This window comes from Nicotiana tomentosiformis, chromosome 11 (assembly GCF_000390325.3).
Source record: "Nicotiana tomentosiformis chromosome 11, ASM39032v3, whole genome shotgun sequence".
NCBI lineage: Eukaryota > Viridiplantae > Streptophyta > Magnoliopsida > Solanales > Solanaceae > Nicotiana > Nicotiana tomentosiformis.
Genome location: NC_090822.1, coordinates 62,889,820 through 62,906,619, shown reverse-complemented (window position 1 = coordinate 62,906,619; position 16,800 = coordinate 62,889,820). Strand labels below are relative to the sequence as shown.

The 16,800-nt window shown below is 40.1% G+C and overlaps 1 protein-coding gene across 1 annotated transcript; it reads left to right on the top strand.

Moving 5' to 3' along the window:
- Positions 1–9,116: 9,116 nt before the first annotated feature.
- Positions 9,117–9,703, top strand: LOC138901560 (uncharacterized). Its single transcript, XM_070189331.1, has 2 exons — positions 9,117–9,427; positions 9,523–9,703. Exons 1-2 carry the CDS (start codon positions 9,117–9,119, stop codon positions 9,701–9,703), a joined length of 492 nt encoding a protein of 163 aa, XP_070045432.1.
- Positions 9,704–16,800: the final 7,097 nt, after the last annotated feature.

The window sequence follows — 16,800 nt, the reverse complement described above, 5'->3', positions numbered from 1 at the left end:
TCTCCACTATATATTTTTTATTGTAAATAAAGTAAGATCCCTCAACTATAAAAGATCCCTCATCGTGAGCTTGTTTCACTCAGCATACTCACTCTCCTCATTCAATAATTCATATCCCGTTTTTATACCCAGGAATCTAAACATTTCCACTTCTAGTATGATTTATGTCAAGATATATCACATATCCTTAGAACTACTAATAAATTCAACTATATCCGATTTTCGGGGTAAACACATACATCTACACGAAAGCAGCTACAACTTTGAGAGGAAGGGCAGTGAATCAATCATGTCTATCAGATCAAATTTCACAAGAAGAAAAGGGCCAGATTCATATGGGCTTCAGTTGTGATCATCTACCATGGATAGTTTTAATACCATATTTATAGATTTCTTTTAGAATACCTTATGTAATATCACTGTTGAGCTCGTTGCACAACATTGATAATAGGATCTATGTACTTGGCAAATTCCATATTGTAAGGCAACCTGACATTGTTCAATTTTATTTTATTTATAAAATAGCTTCTAGGCATGCCTAGTAGTATAATTTGCCAAAACAAAAAAGTGGAGGTTCATGCGTTGGCTTGCCTAGCAGCATAGTTGTGTGCCATCATGACTATTATGGGATTTGGATTGTGACAGCTTGGTATCGGAGCGCTAGGTTCACTTAGGTCTCACGAGTCATGCGCATGTCCAGTAAAGTCTTACGGATCGGTACAGAGACGTCTGTACTTATCTTCGAGAGGCTACATGGCTGTTAGGAGAACTTCCCTTCTTTATTCCTCGTCGTGCGGTTTGATTTCATTGAAGCTTATGTCTCCATTTCCTTCCTACGCATTCTTATACGATGTTGAGCGCCTCATACCAATTGGGCATCAAGGAGTTGTAGTGGTGCTGCAGATGTGGTACATGACATTTTTCCCTGCATATTCGGGCGGACTATTATCATCGCCTTGTGAAGGGGTGTTCTATCATTTTAGCTCAGTGTGAGAGTTGCCTATGATTTTGAGGCTATGCATAATGTATTTTGATGTTCATGCATTGTTATTGCGCAGTGCGAATGTGAATGGTAGGGTGCATATTTATGTGTTATTAATGAATGTCCCAGGAGAAGGATTTCTCGGTTCATGGTTTAGAAATTCGAGATTTAATTCCAGCGGAGGAGAGGTAATCAAACTATGGATGTTTAGGCTTTGGTTGATGGAGTATCCATATTGGATATTTTCAAAATTGGTGGAATTCTTGTTTGTGATGTGGTGTCGTCGTCTTTGTTTGAACGCATTTAGGCTCGTCTATGTGATGGTCTTCATTGGTTTGCCTTCGGGGTGGAGTGTTGTGAAATGGTACCTAAGAAGAGGGTAGTAGAGATGGCGGTATGTGGTAGCTTCAGGGTCGAATCGGTGTTTCTAATGTTGATGGATCGAGAAAGATGATCTTTATGGAGGCTTAGAATTGGTGGCAATTCATTATTTTGGTTGCTACAGAGATGGATTATGATTTGATGCAGTATTTTAGTAGCGAAGGATAAGGAAGGGAATGAAGGGTTATGTCTCGCGGTAAATGAGTTGTTAGTAGGCCAAGTACGAGCAACAGAGATCGAGTAGTTTGCTCAGGAAGTTTGAATGTGACGAGAAGAGTTTGCTTGGAACGTAGAGGGATGTGTAAGCTTGATTATCGTTTTGGGATGCAACATGACTTTGAGTTTTGGAACGTATTGTTGAACCTTCAATTGATGCTAATGGGATGAACAAACTCTTATAGCTAGCAGATGAGTGTGGACCTCAGAGAATCATCTGATTTCATAATGGACATGGTTATGGCTATGTCGTTAAAGGATGTTAGTATGAGGTGACACGGGTGGGCTATCTCCTGTGAGAAGGTTAGGGGTTGCATGACTCCTAATGAAGTTCTTATAAAGAGTTCTGCCTTCTATCCAATGGGATGCATGTACTGTGATGTGAGCTTGGATCGCTTAAAGAATATGGTATGACTGTCAGGAGGTCGAGTGTGTGATTGTGGCTGATAATTCGAGATGTGTTATGATTAGTGCAACAAGAACTTATGAGATATTTGATTGAGAAATGGTGCAAGATCATGGTAACTGAGGAGGAGGAGTCATTGTAGGTTCCAGATTTATGTGATTGTAGCTTAAATCTAAGTGGGGGAGCCTAACGTCTATGATTGGGTCACATGGTGACGTGCCTGTGCAGTTTCGGGTTATCAGTACATTGATGGATTAGCTATTGCTAATGGAAGAAAATATCAGGGTTAATTTGAGCAGGGGATTTGATGGATGTGATGTACAAGGGAAAGTATTCATCCGGTTGCTTCATTGGAGTACATATGTGCTAACAGAGCACTAGTGGTTTGGTTAAATAATTGGGATTGGACTAGAGTAGGCGACTCGCAATAATAGTTCTAGTGGATTCAATATTTTAGGTGTGGTGCTTAAGGATTTTCAGGTTCGTTATGTGGTTAAGGATTAGGTTTTGCAGTAGAGTGTGAAGGGTACTTGGAGCAGTTCTATGTTATCAAAAGGTCTGCGATGCAGTGTTAAAAAAAGGGAGAAATAACTTCGAATTCGTAGAAGATCTAATCAGCACATGTGTATTAGTTGGAGTTACTATAGACTGCATGAGGAGGGTATGAAATGGATTATGGGTATTGAAATGACGTGGTTTCATGATTTGGGTCACTCGGGATGAGTGTTGATTGGGATCCGTTATGTGATTGAATATAGATATTGATTCTGAAGGCAAGTCAAGAAGAAATCAGAAAAAGCTATGTAGTAGTGGTTTGGATCGGCATGGTTAAGGAAATGATCAGTTCCTTCGGTGTGGTAAGGAAATACAGGTATTTCGTGGCTGTACGTGCGGGCTTGACAACCTCCGTAATTTGATTGATTTGGAGGTATTTGATTCTGATGGTTTTGATTATGTATAAATGGGTCCCGAAAGAGTTATGGCGGTTTAGAATATGACTTGAGTTCTATGTCTTTTGCGTCTATGGGAAGATGGTTTTGTGTTGCGATTATTCTTCTAAAATGATTTAAGTGAAAGGTTTTAGCCGATAAAGTATGTATTCTACTGGTGGTTCTAGAGTTATGATGAAATTCTTGTACTCTCGCGTAGCAGCATGATTGGTACAGTGAGCGGTATGAAATTGGAATTTGAGGATCAATGTTGCGATCCAGTTGTGACAGGACTGTCACGAGCTTGGAAGAGTTGGGGAGATATTTCATATGTTCAGAGTATGTTAGTGTTATTTTTGTGTTGCCGAGAATGGTGTTCCGTGGAAGAGGCATTGTGTATTGATTTATGAATTCTTGATTTGCATTACAGTAATAGTATGGTTGGTAGCCATGGATGTGCAGATTTTGCTACCTGGTGCGGAAGGCCGTGGGAGTATCTCTTGAGGGATGATTGTATATGTGTGATGTGTCAGCCATTTATGTGGTAGAGATTGAAATCATATATGCAGATTCTAGCATTGTCATGGATGTGAGAGTTTAGGTCTGAGATGTGCTCTATTTATTTGGTTGCGGACTATGGGAGTTTGTTCTAGATTGGACGATATATCGTATGTGCCATGAATAGGGTCATTGTGGATCTTTGGAAGGTTATTGACCCATTTTGGGATGATTAGAATCGGCTTGAGGTCCGTTGGTAGGCCTAATATGAATATATATTTTATACCAGTTCAAATATGCTTATTCGGCATAACATCGCTTATGGATGGGTCTTCGGGCATGGTGGATGATATTCCTGCCTTCGTCTATTTCAGGTGCTACTCTTTTATGCCATATGGGTTGTGAGACGACTTGATTATTCACATGTGTGTTATGATCCTGTGTAGCTTGTGGTGTTATGTGAGCGAGATGGCTCTCAAGATGCAATTCGTTTATTGCACCTTAGTCGTGCCTGGTATTTGGTAGGGCATGGCACTACTTGTCTCCCTAGGGTTGTGTTTATGCACTTAGCATGTTTGTGGTCGATATTCAAGCATTTCGTGGGTATGAGAATTTTCGCTCGATAAGTATTTCCTTATTGATTGTTATATGCGGATCAGGTGGTACGCCGCCACGAGTATGATATTTAGATTGGAATGCATACCGCAATAGTGACATGCTGAGTACTAGTCCTTATACTTAGTTTGTGTGTTTTGTTTTTCATCTCTGAGAAAGGTTCATAGCATTGGTTTGTTATTTTTGTTCGTTGCGTAGGCCAGATAGTCTGGTATTCGGGTTCGTTATTCCTTATTGGTCATATTCGAATTGTGTCTTGTTGGTACATTGATAATGTCATATGAGATTCTAGATGGTGTTTGAGGCGGCTTATTGCCCGAGAAGCTTGTACTGGGTGATACAAGGTTGTTGGACCTAGAATTAGTGCAATCAAATTTATATAATGTATATTAGAGGAAAAATGTCACTAGTCAGTTCAGAATGAGGCAATGGTTCTCGCCAAGCGGAGAGATTCCATGGTACAATACGGGCATCAGCTTCCAAAATTTGCAGCAATTGTGGTTCGAGGATGTTATTATGAGTGTACGAATTATGCGGCGCATTGCGTGAATTCAGAAATGGTGCATGATCATGTTTTGGTACATCATGTTAAGATTGATACGGCGTGCATATGTTAGAATCAGACCAGGTAGAGAATTTTGGATGTTGGAATTTGGTTCTAAGGCTTGTAGGCTAATGCAGCACGAAGGATCTTAAGTCTGGCTTGAGCTAATGTGCTCATATGGGATGTGATGGCACATGTAGGTGCACGAGGTGTTAAACAGTGATTTTGGGCAACTATGGACCAGTTCTTGGCACGTTCAAGGATAAATGTATGTTTAAGTGGGGGAGAATGTAACAACCCGACCAGTCGCTTTGAGTTCTAGCATGTCGTTCGGCAGTTTGAGACCTTGAGTAGCTACACTTCACGTATTCACGTGTAGTCGGATTAGATTTTCGGGAAGATTAGAGTTAGTTTGGAAGAATAATACTCAATTCGGAAGCTTTAAGTTGGAAGAGTTGACCAAGTATTGACTTTTGAGTAAACAACCTCGGATCGGAGTTTTGATGGTTCCGTTAGGTCCGGATGATGATTTTGGACTTGGGCGTATATCCGGATTTGTATTTGGAGGTCCGTAGGTTGATTCGATGCTTTTTGGCAAACGTTGGAAGATTGAACGTTTAGAAGGTTGATTGGTTTGACCGAGAGTTGACTTTGTTGATATCAGATGTAGATTGTGGTTCCATGAGTTGGTATAGGTCTGTTGTGTCATTTGGGACTTGCATGAAAAATTTGAGGTCATTCCAGGTTGATTTGATATGGTTCAGCATGAGTTTTAGAAATTTTAAAGTTCATTAGTCTTGAATTGATGTGCGATTCATGATTTTGATGTGGTTTTGGTGTGATTTGAGGCCTCGCGTAGGTTCGTGTTATGTTTTGGGACTGGTTTGTGTGATCTGAGGGGGTTCGGGGGCCTTGGGTGTGTTTCAGATGTGTTTGGATTGTGTCGCGCTCTTATTTGATGTTTCTGCGTTGTTTCTTTAGGTATAAAGGGTACCCTATTGAGAAAAAAACCCTTTAATTTGTGATAAAACTGAACCATTAGATCCTTATCGTAATTATGGAACCATAACAATAAGAATCGTCGAATTCCGATGTCGTATGAGAGAGTTATGCCTATTTCCGTGTCAGAAAATATTGCTGGTTTCTGGTGTGAACTCTTGTTCTTCGCCAACGCGAGACAGGTTTTCCAAATGCGAAGAAGGAATTCTGGTTTGACCGGTCAATGCGAAAAATTGGTCTTCATGAATGCGAAGGTGTCCCGCGAAGGAGAAGAACTAAAATCACCTGGGCAGTGTTTTAAATGGGAAGACCGAGCATTTTAGTATGTTGAGTATATCTTGAGTTCTAGAGCTCCGTTTGAAGTGATTTTTGCGGAGTTGTTCTCGTCTCAACAAGGGGGTAAATATCTAACCTTCATTGTAATGTTTTTCCATGATTATTTCCCTTGGTTATTATTTTTATCCGTGTTTGAATTGTAGAAATTGGGATTTTGAGTCCCAAAGTTGAGAAATGGTAAATCCTTGATCTGAGGGTCAATTCATGGATGAAATTGGATGATTTTATGGATATAGACTATATAATTTATGGGTAATATTTATTTTTGATAATTTTCGAAATCTGACACGTCGGCTCGGGGGTTGACTATGTTGTTTTTTCGAGCAGAGTTGGGAATTGTTATAAATTGCTAAATTACGAGTATTGGAGTATATTTTGATTGGTTTGCACACTGTATGTTTAGTTTCGGATCGTTTGGCATCAGTTTGAGGAGTTAGAGAGGCGTTGGAGCCGGTTATCGGATTTCGGAGCGAGGTAAGTCTCCCATCTAACCTTGTGAGGGGGAATTTACCCCGTAGGTGTTATATTTATTATGTGCTACATGTTGTGGGAGCTACACACATATGTAGTGATGAGTGTCCGTGCGTATGCTAGAATTCCTGATTATGTCCAGGTAGACTTAGACTCACGCCATGCTTTAATTGTACTATTTGAGTTATTCTTTCCTGTTGAAATACTTTAATTTATATTAAACTTGAGACTAGACTAGCATAGAGTATCGTACTTACTATTTTAGATACTTGACGAGCTACTTGATTAGCCGTGGAAATTGTACTTTCCTTTAAGGATTTCTTCTGTGTTGTGCGTATTCGTCCGATAGTTTTTCTTGAATTTTATAACTCACACGTATATTTGTGAGTGGGTTGAGTGACCCGTCAAGGTTTCATATTCTAATGGGATCGGACTGAACGCCTCAGCAATACTCTTATGAGATCGGGCCGTTCGCCTTAGCGGTATCGTGTAACATACTCATATGGGATCGGGCCGTTCGCCTTAGCGGTATCGTGTAACACACTCATATAGGATTGGGTCGTTTGTCTCGGCAAAGTAACATATTCTTATGGTATTGGTCCGTTCGCCTGGGCGGAATAACATATTCTTATGGGATCAGGTTGTTCGCCTCGGCAGTATCATGTATCATATTCTTATGGGATCAATCCATTCGCCTCGGCAGTATCATGTAACACACTCTTATGGGATCAGTCTATTCGCCTTGGTAGAGTACCATATTCTTATGGGATCAGGTCGTTCGCCTCGGCAATATCATGTATCATATTCTTATGGGATCGGGCCATTCACCTCGACATGATTATTTATCACACTCTTATGGGATCAGGCCTTTCGCCTTGGCAGTTCTATGAAGCACTCTTATGGGATTGGGCCGCTCACCTTGGCAGAATGGTACGAAATAATTTATAAAGAGTCTGCGTACTCATGTGTTTCCTGACTTGAGATGTGACTATTGATTTGCTATTGACCATTACGTATTCCATTTGAGGAGGTATCCGTTTATTGAGGACACTGTGTTCACTGTTCAGTTGTAGACCGTATTATTTGCCTATATATGTTCTCATTGTTTCATACTTGTCTACCTTATTATATTTGATTTATTGGACCACTAGTAAGTGTGAATGTCGACCTCTCGTCACTACCTCTTCGGGGTCAGGCTAGACACTTATTGGTACGCGCTGATTTACGTACTCATGCTACACTTCTGCACTGAATGTACAGGTACTGAGGCATGTACATTAGGTGGTCATCTTGGTGCATTGGCGCAGCTGTTGAGGGGACTTTATGGTGAGCTGCATTCTACGCTACGATTCGCAGTACACAGTCTCCATCTTATTTAGTTATTATATCTTGTCTATTTTATATTCCAGACTGATGTTGTGGTAGTGTTGTATTGTTCTAGTAGATGCTCATGCTCTTGTGACACCGGGTTTTAGGGGTTCCTAGTGGATGTTCGTTATTTTATTTTACGTTATTATATCACTTCACTTTATGATTTATTTATATTCGGAAATTTAGTAAAGAAAAGCATAGGTTTATATGAGTGCTAGATTTTATTCTATTTATTTAATTAAATTCATGATTTAAAAAAAATTAAAATGGATAGTTAAGTGGAGGTTCATGCATTGGCTTGCCTATTAGCATAGTTGGGCGCCATCACGACCTATTATGGTATTTGGGTCGTAACAGTAAGGGTCCCCAATTATCCCACATGGTTGGCAAATATTGTCCCGGTTCCGAAGAAGGATGGGAAGATCAGGATATATGTGGATTATTGAGATCTTAACAAGGCCAGCCCGACAAACGATTTTCCTTTACCAAATATTTATATGCTCATTGACAGTTGTGCGAAGCACGAACTGCCGTCATTTGTGGATTGTTTCGCCGGATACCACCAGATCTTGATGCACGAAGAAGATGCAGAAAAGACAGCGTTCACTACACCTTGTGGAGTTTACTGGTATAGAGTCATGCCATTCAGCCTCAAAAATGTTGGCGCTACTTACATTAGGGCCATGACAACCCTTTTTCTTGACATGATTCACAAAGAGATCGAGGTATATGTGGATAACGTCATTATCAAGTCTCGAAAGGGTTCAGAACATTTGAAGCTGAATCCCGCAAAATGCGCATTCGGAGTCCCTGCTGGAAAATTGCAAGGTTTCATCGTAAGCAAGAAAGGGATAGAGCTAGACCCTTCAAAGATCAAATCCATTCAAGAGTTGCCACCACCCTAGAGCAAGACGGATGTGATGAGTTTCCTGGTAGGATGAATTACATCAGTCGTTTCATAGCCCAGTCTACAGTAATTTGTGAACCCATCTTCAAGCTACTAAAGAAGGATGTGGCTACGAAATGGACAGAAGAGTGTCAAAAAGCCTTCAACAGAATTACGGAGTATTTGTCAAATCCACCAGTGTTGGTTCCTCCCGAGTTTGGGAAGCCACTGTTATTATACAGCTCGGTCTTAGATAATGCATTTGGATGCGTGTTGGGACAACACGATGAAACCTGAAGAAAAGAGCAGGCCATCTATTACTTAAGCATGAAATTCACACCATGCAGGGACAAATAAACTCTGATAGAGCGCACCTACTGTGCTTTGACTGGATCGCCTAGAAGTCAAGGCATTACATGTCAGCATACACCACACATTTAATATCCCGGCTCGACCCGCTCAAGTATATCTTTCAGAAGCCGATGCCTGCAAGAAAACTAGCTAAATGGAAGATTCTTCTTAGCGAATTTGACATTGTGTACATAAACAAGAAGACCATCAAAGGACAAGCTTTAGACGACCACCTCGTAGAGAATCTAGTGGATAAGGATTATGAACCGCTCACTACATACTTTCCAAATGAGGAGGTGTTGTTCACCGGAGAAGATATCACAAAGTCATACCCAGGGTGGAGAATGTTCTTCGACGGAGCAACAAATTTCGAAGGAGTAGGAATTGGGGCAGTCCTAATTTCGGAGTCAGGACAACATTACCCAGCATCAGCAAAGATAAGGTTTCCTTGCACAGATAATATGGCTGAGTACGTAGCATGTATCCTCGGGACTAGAATGGCAGTTGCTATGAACATCAATGAGCTTTTGGTCATAGTGGACTCTTATCTATTAATACATCAAGTTCAAGGAGAATGGACTACCAAGAACGTCAAGATCCTTCCATACCTACACAGTGTAAAAGAGCTAGTAAGAAGTTCAAAAAGATCGAATTCAGGCATATTCCTAGAGTCCAGAACAAGTTTGTCGATGCTCTTGACCTTATCATCCATGTTTAGCATCCAAATAAGAAATATATCGACCCTATCGAGATAGAGATCAGGGATCAACATGCGTATTATTTTCATATAGACGGAGAGCCAGATGGTAAACCATGGTACTACGACATCAAAGGGTTCCTTGAATCAAGAGAATATCCAAAGAATGCTACTAATTGTTAGAAGCGAGCACTCAGAAGACTGGAAAATCACTTTTTCCTCAATGGGGAAGTCCTATATAGGAGGACCCCAGACTTGGATCTATTAAGATGTGTAGACACCTGTCACGCCCCAAAACTGAGGAGCGCGACCGGTGCTCAACCAAGTGAACCCGACCGAGCAAGCCTGTTAGATTCCTTCTACCTAAACTCATTAATGAATAAAGAGAATATATGTTTTCCTTAATTAAACAATAAAGTGGTCATGTATGCAATTACCAATTTCTTACCATAAGTTTCACCATTTTTAAAGTCTTAAATGGACAAGTAATACAACCACAACATAGCATAGTTTGTCTTTCGCAGCACTAATACACAACCCACACTATGTCTACGGAGCCTCTATATATAAAGAAAGTACAATGATAATGCCGACAACAAGGCTCCGGCTATACCTAAAACAGAATACACAAAGTACAAAAGATTCATGACCTCGGGATGAAGTGAGGCTCACCAAGTCAGCTGGGAAGAAGGTGTATTGCTATTACTGATCAATATCTCCTGCTGTGGAACCACCTGAATCCCTTGAAAGATGCAACGCCCCCAGCAAAAGGGACGTTAGTACTGTCGAATAACACTAGTACGTATAACTAAACACCCTTTCAATAGAATGACAAATAATACAAATAAGATTATCATAATATCAATGGAAGCTTTAATCAACATCAAACCTCAATTTAGGATCATGACACTATTCAAATTAATTTCCATATCTCACATTGGGAGATTTTTAGTATCGATATACCATTGTTCACAATACCATTATTCACCATACCAGTACCACCGTATTCTCAGCACGAAGTCCGATCTCGACCCGATCATCTAGGCTATCTCATTAGAGACATCAACCACAATTACTCTCGATATCAATACCACCGTCTTTAACACGGAGTCCAGTCACGACCCAATCGGCTAGGCAATCCTATAGGGACATCAACCACAATTACCATTTCAATTACAATTTCCAGCACAATTACAACCGTGTGTGCGGCATGGTGTCCGATCACGACCCGATAAAGATTCGAAAGTGAAGGTTAGGGTGTAGAATCTTACCTCTCAATTATTGAAGAACACCTTTTCACTCTAGGGCACTCTCTCTCACTCTAAAATATCAGATTATAGCTCAAAAATGGCCCAAAGAGTGTATTTAACGAAATAGGGTCGGGTTTTAAAAATCCAAAAATGGAGCTCCGGAACGGTTCTGCGGTCGCATATTAGAACGCATAATGGATATGCGGACCGCATAATGATCGCATACTTGCTGACAAAATTGATCAAAAATCTGTCCGTGTAGGCGGTCATTATGCGGTCCGCATAACTGTTATGAGGTCGCATAATGCACCGCATAATAGTTATGCGGTCGCATAGTCGACCGCATAGCTGCGGCCAGATTTGGCCCTCTCCGCCGCAGAATTACATTTTTCCGCCAAATTTTTTTTTTCCAATATTTTCCCGTGCATTGTTCAACTCAAGAATTTCTATAATCCTCAACACGTAAAACCAATTTGGCACCACAAAACATTATTTATTTTGCAAAATTTTACGCGGCCTTACATTCTTTCCCACTTAAGATCACTCGTCCTCGAATGAGGGTCAAAACCTGTTATTAGCAGCTTATGCAACTCAATTTTCATACCACACACCAGCAACCCCAAATTTGACTAACTCCCTAAATTTCCAAAAATTTCGCCAGAGTTTCCCTTATAACTAGGGCCTATCCACCTGTCAGAGGTCCCCAGAAACACATCCAAATAGCATATACATAATCCAACGATGTAACATAATACAAAATAACACCAACTGTAGTCTCACAAGCAATATATTTCCAGAAAGGAACACCCGTAACGCCAATTGTACAAATGATACAAAATTCATAGAGAGAGAGCCTTACAATTTTTCCTAGATCACAACTTTATAAATACATGGTCATTTAAACAAATAAGGATACTTTTTCTTCATTTCATACTCGGCCTCCCAAATAGCCTCTTCAACATGTTGGTTTCGCCATAGTACTTTTACGGATGCAATTTCTTTATTTCTCAACTTTCCGACTTGCCGATCAATAATAGAAACTGGAATCTCATCATAAGTCAATTCTTCATTAACCTCAATAGTCTCAATCGAAACAATGACTGTCGGGTCTCCAACTACTTTCTTTAACATAGACACATGAAACACCAGGTGTTTTAATGATATCGTAGGTGGTAGTTCAACCTTGTACGCCACCTCACCGATCCTCTGAATGATTTTGTACAGTCCGACATACCTGGGACTCAATTTCCCTTTCTTACCAAATCGCATTACACCCTTCATGGGGGAAACTTTCAAGAATACCCAATCATCTTCTTGGAACTCCAAATCCCTACGACGAATATCCGAATAGGATTTCTGACGACTCTGAGCAGTCTTCAACTGCATCTTAATGATTTTAACTTTTTCTATAGCCTGATGCACGAGGTCTGGCCCTATCAAACATGCTTTCCCAATTTTGAACCACCCAATGGGAGATCTACATCTCCTACCATATAAAGCCTGGAACGGTGCCATTTGAATGCTAGCATGATAGATTTAGTTATATGCAAATTCTATGAGTGGTAAATGATCATACCAGCTACCTTTAAAGTTTAGAACACAAGCGAACAACATATCCTCAAGCGTCTGAATAGTCCGCTCTACTTGCCCGTCAGTTTGCGGGTGAAAGACTGTACTAAGATTCACCTGAGTATCCAAACCTAGCTGAAATATCTTCCAAAATTTAGCAATGAATTGTGCTCCCCGATCAGAAATGATGGAAAATGCAACCTGACTATTTCTTTGATATACAACTAAGCATACTGCTCCGCCGTGTCTGTAGACTTAACCGGCAAAAAGTGTGCTAACTTCGTGAGTCGATCCACAATCACCCAAATTGAGTCAAACTTACGCGGAGTGCACGGTAATCCTACAACAAAGTCCATATTAATCATTTCCCACTTCCACATTGGAGTTTCTATATTTTGTGCCAACCCACCGGGACTTTGGTGTTCGGTCTTCACTTGCTGATAATTCGGACATGTTGCCACAAAGTCTGCCACATTCCTCTTCATATCATTCCACCAATAGACTTTCTTAATATCATGATACATTTTTGTAGAACCTGGGTGCACGGAATACCTAGATGTGTGAGCTTCAGTCATAATCCTTTCCCGGAGACCATCCACATTTGGAACACATAGTCGCCCTTGGTACCTTAGTGTACCATCATCCATGCCAAGAGAAAAGGCCATAGTCTTATGTTTATGAATCCCCTCTTTCAACTGTACCGACAACGGATCGTTGTATTGTTTTTCTTTGACTTTCATAACAAGTGATGATTCAGCCCTATTTTGCACAATTACCCCTCCTTCACTAGAGTCCACAAGACGAATTCCCAAACTAGCCAATCAGTGAACTTCCTTGGCCAATGGCCTTTGATATGCCTCCAAGTGAGCCAAACTACCCATGAATTTCCGGCTAAGAGCATCTTCCATAACATTGGCCTTTCCCGGATGATATAGAATATCAATGTCATAGTCTTTGAGTAACTCAAGCCATATTCTCCGCCTCAGATTCAATTCCTTCTGCTTGAAAATATATTGAAGGCTTTTATGGTCCGTGAATATATCCACATGGACCCCATATAAATAATGACACCAAATTTTTAATGCAAATACCACTGCCGCAAGTTCTAAATCAGGTGTTGGATAGTTCTTTTCATGATTCTTGAGTTGCCTAGAAACATAAGCTATAACCTTTCCATGTTGCATTAATACACATCCAAGCTCGATTCTTGAAGTGTCACAATATACCACAAATCCATCTATACCCTCTGGTAGAGTCAACACTGGTGCCGTAGTCAATCTTGCTTTCAATTCTTGGAAACTCTTTTCACAAGCATCTGACCATTGGAACTTAGTTGCCTTCTACGTCAATTTAGTAAATGGAGAGGCAAGATTAGAAAACCCCTCCACAAACTTTCTATAATATCCAGCTAAGCCTAAGAAACTGCGAATCTCTGTTGGAGTTGTAGGCCTCGTCCAATTCTTCATTACTGCAATTTTCTGAGGATCAACCTTAATTCCTTCATTAGAGACAACATGACCCAAGAATATGGCCGACTCGAGCCAAAATTCACATTTAAAAACTTTTCATATAATTTGTGCTGATGCAGGGTTTGCAGAACCACCCTGAGATGGTCAACATGGTCCTCCTGACTTCGTGAAAATACAAGAATATCGTCAATGAACACTATCACAAAGGAGTCAAGAAAAGGATTGAAGATTCGATTCATAAGATCCATGAAGGCTGCTTGGGCATTTGTTAGCCCAAAAGACATCACTAGAAACTCAAAATGCCCATACCGGGTCCTAAAAGCTATTTTCGGAATATCCCGCTCCCTGATCTTCAATTGGTGATACCCGGATCTTCAAGAAGTTGTAAGGGTGCATGAATCCCAATTTGAGGCTAATCCTACACAGCAGAATCGGGAAAGATTACAAAAGGTACAGGTTGCTATTATTAGATATCTTGCACTGGAGGACGAGTTTTGGCAACAAAAATCTGGTATGGCATGGTTTAAAGATGGCGATAGGAACACAAAATTTATTCACGCACAGTTCAATGGTCGAAGGAAGAAATTGCAACTCAACAGGATTCAAAACAGTTATGGCAATTGGCTTGATGAGAATTCAAAAATAGCTGAAGAAGCTGTCCAATTTTTCAGAGAACAGTTGCGAGAAGATTTTATTCCTTCAACATTTGGCATCATAGACCATGTTCCTCACATGGTTAATATGGAACAGAATTCAAACTTAATAAGACAGACCACAAAGGAGGAGGTAAAGCAAGCAGTTCATGGACTAAATGGTACGAGTGTAGGCGGACCAGATGGATTCACGGGAAACTTTTATCATTCATGCTGGGATATCGTAGGTGATGATATTTTTTGATATGGTAAAGGCTTTCTTTAATGGTCATGAGTTACCAAAATATATCACACATACAAATTTGGTACTTTTACCTAAGAAAAATGAGGTGATAACATTTTCAGATATGCGGCCTATAAGCCTTAGTAAGTTCATAAACAAATTTTTTTCTAAAGTGATTCATGGAAGAATGGTGGAGTTACTGCCGAGTCTAATTTCGGATGAACAGGCTGGCTTTGTAAAAGGGAGAAATATTATCAAAAATGTGCTTCTAACTCAAGAGATCATCACAGACATTAGGCTAAGAATAAAGGCAGGACCTAATGTAGTCATTAAGCTTGATATGACAAAAGCTTATGATAGGCTATTGTGGTTATTCTTGACTAAGGTACTAAGGAAGATGGGGTTTTGTGAGCGGTTCATTGGTTTTGTGTTTGGAATTGTATCTAACAATTGGTACTCAGTGCTCGTCAATGGCCAACCTCAAGGTTTTTTCAAATCAACAAGAAGGGTTAAACAAGGAGATCCAGTGTCACCTACCCTCTTCATTCTTGCTAATGAGGCATTATCTAGAGGCTTGAATGCTTTGCATTTGAATCTACATGTCTGTGGGTTTGGACTGCCTAAGTGGAGTCCTAAAATAAATCATCTAGCCTATGCAGATGATACCATTATCTTCTCATCCTCAGATACTACCTCTTTACAACTGGTAATAGAGGTTCTAAATGCATATGAGGTAGCATCTGGGAAATTGGTGAACAAAGCAAAGTCTGCTGTGTACACATATCACACTACCAGCATGGAGGTGATTACTAAGGTTGAAAGAATTACTGAAATTTCCAAGTACGACTTCCCCTTCACGTATCTTGGGTGCCCAATATTTATCTCCAGAAGGAGGATGGATTTATATAATGGTTTGTTCAATAAGGTGCTGGACAAATTACAAGCTTGGAAAGGAAAATTGTTATCCGTTGGGGGTAGGGCAGTTTTGATATCACATGTACTAGAAAGTATTCCTATTCACTTATTGACAGCGATGAATCCTCCTGCCTCCGTTATAAATAAACTTCACAAGATCTTCGTGCAATTCTTTTAGAGCAGTTCAATTGGGGGAAAGAATCGGCATTGGGCATCTTGGAATACTTTGTGTTTGCCGTTTGAAGAAGGTGGTGTGGGATTTAGATCACTACATGATGTCTCTAAATTATTGTTTTGTAAATTGTGGTGGAACTTTAGAACAAAACCTAGCCTTTGAATCTCCTTTATGAGCTAGAAATATTGCAAGAAGTTCAATCCTATATTAGTTCCTTGGAAAGAAGGATCACACGTATGGGGGAAAATGTTGGAGTATAGGGATATAATCTAACCTCAAATATTGTGGAGTCCAAAAATGGGATCATCATTATTCTGGTACGAAAACTGGACGAGGCTAGGAGCTTTATTCTTTGTCACACCTCCTGATTTTGTGATTGACGACACAATTCAAAATATTTATGATGTCGTTGAGGATGGTAGTTGGAATGAGGAAAAGCTACTGAAGATACTTCCTGAAGACTTGGCTATGCACATTATTGACATATCCGATCGGCTAATTATCCATTTCTACACAAAATTCGAAAGTGAAGGTTAGGGTGTAGAATCTTACCTCTAGGATGAAGACCTAGTGAGTTTCCCTTCTTAATCTTCCCAAACTTGGGCAAGAATTGAAGACCAATTATTGAAGAACACCTTTTCACTCTAGGGCACTCTCTCTCACTCTAAAATATCAGATTATAGCTCAAAAATGGCCCAAAGAGTGTATTTAACGAAATAGGGTCGGGTTTTAAAAATCCAAAAATGGAGCTCCGGAACAGTTCTGTGGTCGCATATTAGAACGCATAATGGATATGCGGACCGCATAATGATAGCATACTTGCTGACAAAATTGATCAAAAATCTGTCCGTGTATGCGGTCATT